The 10,868-nt window shown below is 40.7% G+C and overlaps 1 protein-coding gene across 1 annotated transcript in view; it reads left to right on the top strand.

Moving 5' to 3' along the window:
• Positions 1 to 1,092: 1,092 nt before the first annotated feature.
• Positions 1,093 to 10,868, top strand: part of LOC139407785 (exostosin-1-like) — a 249,541-nt gene continuing 239,765 nt past the window's right edge. The window contains exons 1-2 of the mRNA XM_071151650.1: positions 1,093 to 2,346; positions 3,399 to 4,492. Coding sequence (XP_071007751.1) covers positions 3,525 to 4,492 — 968 coding nt within the window. The 5' untranslated portion in view covers positions 1,093 to 2,346; positions 3,399 to 3,524. The remainder of the gene's footprint in view (positions 2,347 to 3,398; positions 4,493 to 10,868) is intronic.

Here is a 10,868-nt window from a genome sequence, read left to right as displayed (position 1 = left end):
CACAAGATGGCATCATTTATTGCATTTGAGCTGATACGTGAACCGTACTCTTAGCACCTCTATCATTAATTGATAGAGTTTAAATTAACTGTTAGAATTATATTTCAGAATTATAATTCAGAATGACAATTTTGAATAGTTTCTTCAAAAGTACAATGCATCATGATCAATCAATTAATCTAACAAATCTTTATTTGAATCAAAATTTGCAACTTCCTGTATAAACAAGTTGTGTATCTAATGAAGCCATCTGTAACAAGGTGAACTGTTAAAGTACACTTACCAATAAATCAAAAAACAATATTGAAATCCAATGAAAATTATAGAACAATATCCAGCGAGCATAACATGGCATCAAGCAAAGGTCAGCATCTCTTTAGTCATCCTTTAAGTGTCACTAATATGCTAAATAAAAACGTTAAACTTTCACTATGTTATAAATGTGGCATTCCCAGATCTCCTTATGGTTTATTTAATAGACTTGCAATGAATCCTGCTGAATGTCTCCTGGCTTAAAAGATTGGGAAATGCATTATAACCTCCTTGAAAGCTTGGAGCACAGACTGCAAGCTGTCAAGCTTGTGACACATTTACAAGTACATCTAGCAAGGAGTGTTGCTGAAGTCATAGCGCACTACAACGATGACATACTGGACCATATTACAGAGTTATTACATTATTATCACACTTTTTTCTATGCATTATCTTCATTATGAATCAGCCATTGAATCACCTACTCAACATCTAGTTCCCAATCTGTGCATTCCGGATTCACTCAAATAGGCTATAGATACAGGAAGACATCATAGAACATTTCGTTAAGGTTGAGATAGAAAAACGCATGTGCAGGTGTGCATCTGCAATATTTCGAGCACACCCCTAAATAGTTCATATGGGCGACTGATACAAAAAGGGCTCTGGGCACGTCATGAGTAGACAACCATACACCACCAACTTCTGATAGCATGCTTTCTTATCGAACAGCTATAGTTGCTGTCAACGCCTCTTGAAATGATCGACGCTTCCACCATCCATTTCCATTGCTCACCGCGCATCCACTACCAATAACCGCGGTCGGAGGCGCAGCCTCTCGTTGTGGGAGGTTCATCGCATGGTCCTGAGCTCTGAATGAGAGTGGAGGGGGATGCAGAAGGATTCGTAAACTCCACAGGACCCGTGGAATATGTAGAATGAGCCCCTATCTGCGAACTGTGGTTGTATTCGTAGTGGTTCACAGCCCGGTGAATGAAAGACGGAGAGATTGCAGCTTGATGCACTACATTACTTTGGAGTAGATTTGACGCGTGATCGTTGCAAGATTCTGTGCTGGACTGCCGACTGTTGAGGCGCGTGTCGTTCAGGTGACACACACACCGTTAACTTTACGGACTGTGTATCATTTATCTACTATGTAATCGGGAGCAAGTGGATGTAGTATACATGGGATCCCTAAAATGACGATCATGTGGATTTATTGAACTGTCACTCATTATTTTTGCGTGCATTTATAGAGATTGAGAAAATAACCCCTGAAGTAAATCTCAGTAGAAATTCGTGCGCTTTGTTGATCTGACTCAGTTGGATAGACATAATCATGGACTGTCATCAGACGAAGAATGTGCCAATGCATTGTATGATCCACAATCGTAGCGATTGGAATTGACATAGCCAGTCTACGCGGGCCGGAGAAGTATGGAGAGACAGGTCTAGATTCACTGATTCGGATTCACGCGTTAAGAGCGCACTTTGGAAACTAGTGTTTTGCTCGGAAACTTTTATACCGGAGTCCGACGCACACAAAGATGACAGCAAACCGTTGTAAACACCACTATAAAATTGCATGAATACAGAAAATATAGGTTTCTAAGTAAATCAAATGGGGGGGCGGGGGGGGGGGGTTGCTTATGGAAATATACTCGATCAATTGCTTATGATAAAAACAATACATTTTATCGGTAAATGGAATGAGCATGGATTGAGTCTCCCGTATGGGAAGGTGACCTTTATCGTAAGTGGTGACATGTTTGTCAAGAAGTGCGACTCAGAGGCCCCTGAGAATGAAAGAACAATATTTTGCAAGATTTCTCTGGGATATGATGTAAAAGTATCACATTCTACTTTCTAGGTAAGGAAAAAAAGTGACCCTGCATCGGATGGCTTCCAATGGCTCTCCAACTTCTTTGGCTTTTATCCACAAGAATAATGATTTTTGTTAGTTAAGTGGCCCCAAAGCTATTCGGATCATTTAGGATGCTGTGTTTACATCGTGTTCATCCGGGTGAGAGGGCATCAATCAACGCTGGAAGCTTCGAAAATCAACAGTATCGCAGGTGTTTGTTACAAAAGGTAGGGCACATGTTTTCCCTGATACATTACTTAATTCAACAAACATTTGGTTTTGCTTCGAAGTTGAATTAAATTGATGATGAGTGACCTGAAATAATTCATTATTTGACTTTTGTCGAATTGCTTTGGCGTTAGCCTCGTCCCCGCAGGCTAATTGTGCATGGGTGGAAGTGTCTGAACAATATTGCTTTGGTGTAGCACTAGCTACAGATTGTTACATCAGATAATGTGTTATAAGGAAACATTTTTGGTATCCATAACTGGTTGTTACAGGTTTGCCTATACAAAACATTCCCAGAGATTGTTCAACTAACCTGTTATTGGCGATACTATATTCGTTCTTGAGTCGGGCAAACATGTATCTTCTAAAATGTTCTGTGCGTTTTGAATTTAGAAAATGCTCCATTATTTATTTTAAAAAAAATGTTTTTTTGCTCCATGAAGTAATCCGACAATGTGTTCACCTCCATCTTGTCTATTTCAAATATCATTGATTGAGACAGGTGGGTCCACCCCAAAGGGCTGCATGTCTCGATGATGGTCACCTGTCTCAGTCAATGAGAGAAGATTTGAACTAGACAAGATGGTGGCGTACACATTGTTGGACTACTTCATGAGGCAAAACATTTTTTTTATTTGAACAGCATTTTCTAAATTCAAACGCACCATCTGCAATTGGACACTGACATTTTTGGCTGAATCGAGAACAAATATATTATCTCAAATACCAGGGTAGTTGAAAAATATGTGGTGAGATTTTGTATAGGCAAACCTTTAATAATGGCCAATAATGGATACCAAAAATTTTTGTTACACCAGATAATGTGATATGACCAATCTGTAGCTAGTGTGGAGCCATTGATTCTAATCATCAGACAATATGAATATTGATTTGTCTCAAATGTGCTGTAAAACACAAAGCAAACACTATCAGTGATACCAAATGCAACTCTTTTCTCTGCAATCCATCATAATGCTCATCTCTGATTATCTGAAATGGAATCCAGCTATAATGTGATTTTCACGCTTTCTGTTCTATCTTGTGCACACAGTGACTCAGACCAGCAGCATGCTTACCTGTGGATAAGAGTGAGCCCCGTGGGTTGAGTGTGGACCCCCACGTCCTCCCTGCTCCTTCTCCTGCCTCGGTTCCCATCACCTTCAGCCCTACTGTCCACATGCAGGCCAAGAAGAGGTACCTGGTCGTGTCTCTAGGGGCCTGTCTTCTTCTGGTTGCCTACCTGTGGGGACTTCAGATTGGGGAGTTCCATCATCAAAACCACCACCAGCACCTCTTCAGAGTCGCCCAGAGCCCCGGCTTCAGCCTGCTCAGACAACGTTGGCCTGAGTGGACCCACCCGCTCAACACCTACCTGGAGGACGGAGAGCAGGAGGAGGACAGCCCTTTGCTCCACCACCAGCACACCTCTCCCAGGGAGAGGCGGGAGATCCGCAACAACATCTACAAGAGCAGGAGGTGCCGCATGGACACATGCTTCGACTTCAGCCGCTGCCAGAGGGGGTTCAAGGTGTACGTCTACCCCCTGCTGAAGGGGGAGACAGTGTCTGAGAGCTACCAGAAGATCCTGACAGCTGTCGAGGATTCCCGCTTCCACACCACAGACGTCAACGAGGCCTGTCTGTATGTGCTGGGCATTGACACTCTGGACCGGGACCAGCTGTCCAGCCAGTACATTCACAATGTCAAGGCTAAAGTACAGAGCCTTCCAACGTGGAATGACGGGAGGAACCACCTCATTTTCAACCTCTACTCTGGCACCTGGCCATATTACACAGAGGAGCTGGGCTTTGATATTGGCCAGGCCATTTTGGCCAAAGCCAGCATTGATATGGATCATTTTAGGCCACACTTTGATGTGTCCATTCCTTTGTTTTCAAAAGACCATTCCCAAAAAGGAGGGGACAAGGGATATTTGACACTCAAAAATGTCCCTCCATCAAGGAAATATTTACTGGTTTTCAAAGGGAAGAGGTATCTGACTGGTATCGGTTCAGAAACCAGAAATGCTTTATATCATATTCACAATGGGGAAGATATCATTCTATTGACCACCTGCAAGCATGGGAAGGACTGGGAAAAGCATAAGGATGCAAGATGTGACCGGGACAATGAAGAATACTCAAAGTAAGTTCCCCTCTTGTATGTCCTTTCGCTGGTTCAGGGTCTGTTGGGGCTAACCACTGAAAGTGAGTCAAGTATTTCACAATGGCATGTTTCTCACTCTACAGCACAGGATGTAGACCGACAGTCTGACACAACATATCAAGAGGTTAATCCCTATTTCTGGATGACACATTCCTAGCACTGTGGATATTATCAAGCTACAGTTGCTCATCCATGTTAGTTGGATTATCCTGACATGTTGTTTTTCCTCTCAATGTTTGCATCCAGTTTTACTTTCATATCTTGCTACAGTTTACAGTATCTACCAATATTTTTAATCAGGTTTGTTTGTTACAGGTTGGGTGTGATGCTCTGCCTGTTTAAAAAAAGTTTAGAATAACCATGAGAGTAATGCTAGTCTGCTATAGAGTCAAACTATATTATTTTGCTCTGCAGCCTGCAGCCTGTTGCACAGTGCAACACACTTGAGAGATCTGTGTACAAATAAAACCTCGCTGCATAACAACTCAGCATCAACAGCTGACAAATGAAAGGAGTTTGTAAGCAGTTGAGCAAAACGTTATGGGCCGGGTAGAGGAGTTCAGGATGACAGGGAGGTACAGTACCAGTCAAAAGTTTAGACACACCTACTTGTTCAAGGGTTTTTCTTTATTTTTTTACTATTTTCTAGATTGTAGAATAATAGCGAAGACATCAACACTATGAAATAACGCTTATGGAATCATGTAGTAACCAAAAAGGTATTAAACAAATCAAGAGGTTTTATATTTGACATTCTTCAAAGTAGCCACCCTTTGCCTTGACAGCTTTGCACACTCTTGGCATTCTCTCAAGCAGCTTCATGAGGTAGTCATCTGGAATGCATTTGAATTAACAGGTGTGCCTTGTTAATTTGTGGCATTTCTTTCCTTAATGCGTTTGAGACAATCAGTTGTGTTGTGACAAGATAGAGGTGGTATACAGAAGATAGCCCTATTTGGTAAAAGACCAAGTCCATATTATGGCAAGAACATCACAAATAAGCAAAGAGAAACAAGGGCCCATCATTACTTTAAGACATTAAGGTCAGTCAATCTGGAACATTTCAGGAACTTTGAAAGTTTCTTCAAGTGCACATGCAAAAACCATCAATCGCTATGATGAAACTGGCTCTCATGAGGACTGCCACAGGAAAGGAAGACCCAGGCTTACCTCTGCTGCAGAGGATAAGTTCATTAGTTACCAGCCTCAGAAATTGTAGCCCAAATAAATGCGTCACAGAGTTCAAGTAACAGACACATCTCAACATCAACTGTTCAGAGGAGACTGCGTGAATCAGGCTTTCATGGTCGAATTGCTGCAAAGAAACCACTACTAAAGGACACCAATAAGAAGACTTGCTTGGGCCAAGAAACATGAGCAATGGACAGTAGACCGGTGGAAATCTGTCCTTTGGTCTGATGAGTCCAAATTTGCTATTTTTGGTTCTATCTGCTGTGTCTTTGTGAGATGCAGAGTAGGTGAACGGATGATCTCCACGTGTAGTTCCCACCGTGAAGCATGGAGGTGGTGTGATGGTGTGGGGGTGCTTTGCTGGTGACACTGTCGGTGATTATTTTTATTTTTTTAGTTCAAGACACACTTAACCAGCATGGCTACCACAGCATTCTTCAGCGATATGCCATCCCATCTGCTTAGTGGGACTATAATTTGTTTTTCAACAGGACAATGACCCAACACACCTCCAGGCTGTGTAAGGACTATTTGTCCAAGGAGAGGCCTGCTTCAGATGACCTGGCCTCCAAAATCACCTGACCTCAACCCAGTTGAGATGGTTTGGGATGAGTTGGACCTCAGAGTGAAGGAAAAGAGTGGTTGAGAGATGCCAAGCTGTCATCAAGGCATTCAATCACTATTTGATGGCATGCTTTTTGACTTAAGCAGCTTTTCATACATGTTTTCCAATGGAAGAAGTGGTCAGAAAGTGACGTTTTGAATCTGAATGCCAAAACATTTAGGAGATAAAGGTGACGTTTTGCATACCATAACCCATCCATGTCTTTATCACTGGAAAATATAATTTAAAAGCTTACATACAGTGTTGTCAAACTATATATATTTTTTTATCGGCATGTATCTAAAAACATGTTTAACATTTTTTATCATATATCATATGTTGTAGCTTAGACCGTATTTCACATCATCTGAGGTTTTTGTGTTGTGCCCGCCATCAGTTTAGACACAACATGCTCTTGAATATAGGGTGGGTGTCATTTCAATCATGGAAATAATTTATGGAATGGACCTATCCATTTAGAGCCCTGCAATTTAGCTGGTATACCATTTGAAATTTGTGTTGTATTGAAACTTCTAATTGCCACCACAAAGACGAGCCTCAAATGTCAACTTGAATGGTAATGCATATTCTATTTATATTTCAATAGGTTTCCGATGGAGGATTGACAGTATCATTTAAAACAACAGATATTCCCATTCAAGTCAACATGATCTAATGTGTGGACATCCAACCATCTTTGTGGTACCATTTGAAAGTTGAAATTTCAATTTTATTCCCATTTTTAGAACATTTATCAGCCAAAACATGACACCCACCCTGTATTCAAGAGCATGTTGACTTAACCGACGGCGGACACAACACAAAAACCTTAAATTATGTGAAATACGGTCTAAACTACAACATATGCAAATAGGGAAAAAAAACAAGTATATGTGTTTTAAGATGATTGACATTAAAGATTTAAATATGACAGTTTTTTTATTCCAAACATTATTTTAAAGAAATAATACAATAGTTTGACAACACTGTAAGCTTTTAAATGATATCAAGCTCAACCGTTTATCTTTTCCAGTGATGAAAACAACATGCATGTCTAAAGGCATGGTGGGGTTTTCAAAATGGCTGAATTTTAAGCACCTTTATCTCTGGAATGTTTTGGCATTCAGGTCCAAAAAGTACATTTCTGAGCTCTCCTTCAGTGGGCAAATATGTATGGACGGTTTCATTCAAATCACCACGGGTGCTGTCAAGAAGCTATTAAAATCCCCAAAACGAAATGTACGTGATCTCATCCGGAACCATGTGACTGTTTAAACTTGCCTCATTTAACCTGGAATGACATGGGAAGCACTGACTCCCATTGTATCAGGCTCTCCTGATTTTGTTTTGTACGGCTGGGTTTCCTCCCGCTTGCCATTGTTGCAGGACGGGCATGTTTGTGCAGTGAAGACAATGTCATCACTGGTAATGCTCAGTCTTACGTACGTTTTTAACTTACTTTCCAGCCCTCACTGTTATTTCACTGCCTGGCTCGCCCTCATTGGTTGTTAGTATGAATGAATGTCCCACAGGTGTTTTTTTAGAATGATCAGATATTTGAAGTGTGGAACACTTCCTGTTAGATATTTTAGGGGGGGTTTATTACAGTTCAGACTCTGTGCCAAATCATATCACAAACCTTTGTTTGATTTTGACAGCTGAGCTCATCTGGAAATCGGTAATATTAAACATCAGATTGCCTCCATCTTAAAAATATCTTCAAGCTCACAAAGAGAGAGATTGAATAGCACTGTTTGAAGAGGAACAGATGTGGCCTACAGTAGAAATCCAAAAGATTGATAACCAAAGATGTCAAATAACACTCTGACAGTTACAAAACATTCCACAATATTTTGTATATCAATACAGATACAATGTGGGCAAAACAAGGTACCCACTTGAAAATACTCACTGTGTGAATCAAATTGAAGGGGATTTCAAAGCCTCAGTCAGAAGAGTCAATCATTGGCTTTCAATTGAATTAAACCAAGGCTGAGGGATCGAGGAAGATCCCACCCCATACTGGGCAGCCATGGATTGAAGTCAGATGATTTCACTATACTGAGATAACATCCCCAAGAACCCCACACGACAGGCCCACGTGTCTCAGTCACAGTTTAGCCATGAGGACACAACGTTCCTATTTGACATGGAAGATTTACATCATGACACTTATTTCATTATCAAAATGGTGTGGAAGAAGTCATCAAAGCTTGTGTCTCAGAAGCCAGTCAGATTTATTTGTCTGGTCCTTGTTCTTTTCAGCCTTAGGCTAGAGAGACCCTGCTGATAAGATGTATAGATAGGCTCTAAATTAGTTTCTCACTGTTGGGTGCTTTCTGCAGATCCATCACCAGCCATGAAAGTAACGGTCCTCCGACAGTGTTTTAATTATAGACTACAATTTAACATGTTGTTCCCCAGCCTTGCTAGCAGTGAAAAGGTCTAGACTAGTACCTGCTATTACTGTAAATACATGTTACATGTCAAACCTGTTTGAATGGATTGTAAAGAGGCCTTGGAAAGACTAAAAACATATAAACAAAATTGGGAACGTTAAGAAAAAAAGCCATAAATGAAAATCAATTAAAAATCAAAAAAATCTTAAAAAAATTGAAAGATGTGCATCTTTCAATTTATTTGCCACGGACATAAAGCGCTCTGCACGTCATCGTCGGTGTAAAAAGGACAGAGTATGGCAAGCGACAGCAGCGAAGTCCTGTATTCCAAAACTTTGAGAAGTTAAATGAGAAGGTGGTGAAATGCAAACTTTGCGAGGTGAAATTGAGGTACAGTAATGGTAGTACAGGTGCAATGCTTAACCATCGGAAACAGACGCACCGTGAGACCCAAACTGTTTCTGGCAGCGACAACAGACAGACGGCTTTTTCACAAAAGAAGTGCGATAAGGGACAGAGTTAGAAAAATCGGATCGCTCATTCCAGAACCGTAGTCAAAGATTGAGCATGTCGTCTTCAATGCCCTGATGGCATGTCTAGAACCAGACTACAACGTGCCATGTCAGAAAACTGTGATGGCCCGGGTGACGAAATTGTACAATGATTTCTTTGCAAGTACAAAGCGTGATCTCTTAAAAAAGAAACATACACGGCGTTAACATCAGGTTGTTGGACATCTATGAACATGCTGTCATACGTCACTACAGCGAGCCGTCATATTGATGAGAAGTGGGACATAAAGTCCCATGTACTGACCTCTGAAAACATGGAGTGGCACCTAGCAGAGTGGGTCCGAGGGACAGCAGTAATGTCAGCGCCATTGTCCGGGAAGATAGAACTTCATTGCCCGCTAGCGGTCATATGCAGTAGGTCACAGTAGGACCATATTTAGCATTGTGAATTCACGTGAAATTATATGAATTTTTCTTAGTTTTAACAGGAAACCGATGAAAACAAATTTAAAAGCCGTTTAAACATTAAGCCATTTTTTAAAAATTGTATTTGTCATGTCCCTATTTCCAACTGTATTTCATGCTGTTGAACTAACATCTCAGTTTCATATAGCAGAACAATGATATTTCCTGTGGCCTAGTTTTGTCTGAGGTCCAGTTCTAACCAGATTGCAGAGGTGTACTAGATGTGCAGTGTTTAACTTTCTGTCTGGTTTATCCTGAGAAAGGCAACTAAAAGACCAAGCAGGGATGCTCAATTCCCTTTCATAACGAGATTTATTTTTTCAAACTGGAGTCGATGCCTGCACTAAAATTGCCTTACGTTCAATGGACAACTGCAGACTGCACATTCAGTGCTCTATATTTTTGTTTGTGCATATATCTGACACAGTAAATCTTATTATTTTTAGCTAAAGATGCAGATCTTTGAGACGTAAATTGACAGCTGAAAGAAAAGCTGAGAATCTTCTATTCTGCAGAAATAAACTCATCAACATTTTGGGCATTAGGAATACAGTGCCTTCAGAAAGTATTCACAGCCCTTAACTTTTTCCACATTTGTTGTTACAGCCTCAATGTAAAATAAATTACATTGAGAATGTGTGTCACTGGCCTGCACACTACCCCATAATGTCAATTATCTGTAAGGTCCCTCGGCAGCAAGCATTGAATTTCAAACACCGATTCAACCACAAAGACCAGGGAGGTTTTCCAATGCTTCTCAAAGAAGGGTGCCTATTGGTGCAGACATTGAATAAGCATGGTGAAGTTATTAATGACACTTTGGATGGGGTATCAATACACCCAGTTACTACAAAAGATACAGGCGTCTTTCCTAACTCAGCTGCCAGAGAGGAAGGAAACTGCTCAGGGATTTCACCATGAGGCCAATGGTGGCATTTAAAACAGTTTAATGAGCATTTGTGTTTAATGCCTGTGATGGGAGAAACCTGAGGATGGATCATCAACATTGTAGTTACTCCACAATACTAGCCTAATTGAAAGAGTGAAAAGAAGGAAACCTGTACAGAATAAAAAATATTCCAAAACATGCATCCTGTTTGCATCAAGGCACTAAAGTAATACTGTAAAACATGTTGCAAAGCAATTCTCAGTTTTTGTCCTGAATACAAAGTGTTATGTTTGGG

Source organism: Oncorhynchus clarkii, chromosome 4, assembly GCF_045791955.1.
Source record: "Oncorhynchus clarkii lewisi isolate Uvic-CL-2024 chromosome 4, UVic_Ocla_1.0, whole genome shotgun sequence".
Lineage (NCBI taxonomy): Eukaryota > Metazoa > Chordata > Actinopteri > Salmoniformes > Salmonidae > Oncorhynchus > Oncorhynchus clarkii.
Note: the sequence above shows the minus strand (reverse complement) of the source record. Positions and strands in the feature narration are given on the sequence as shown.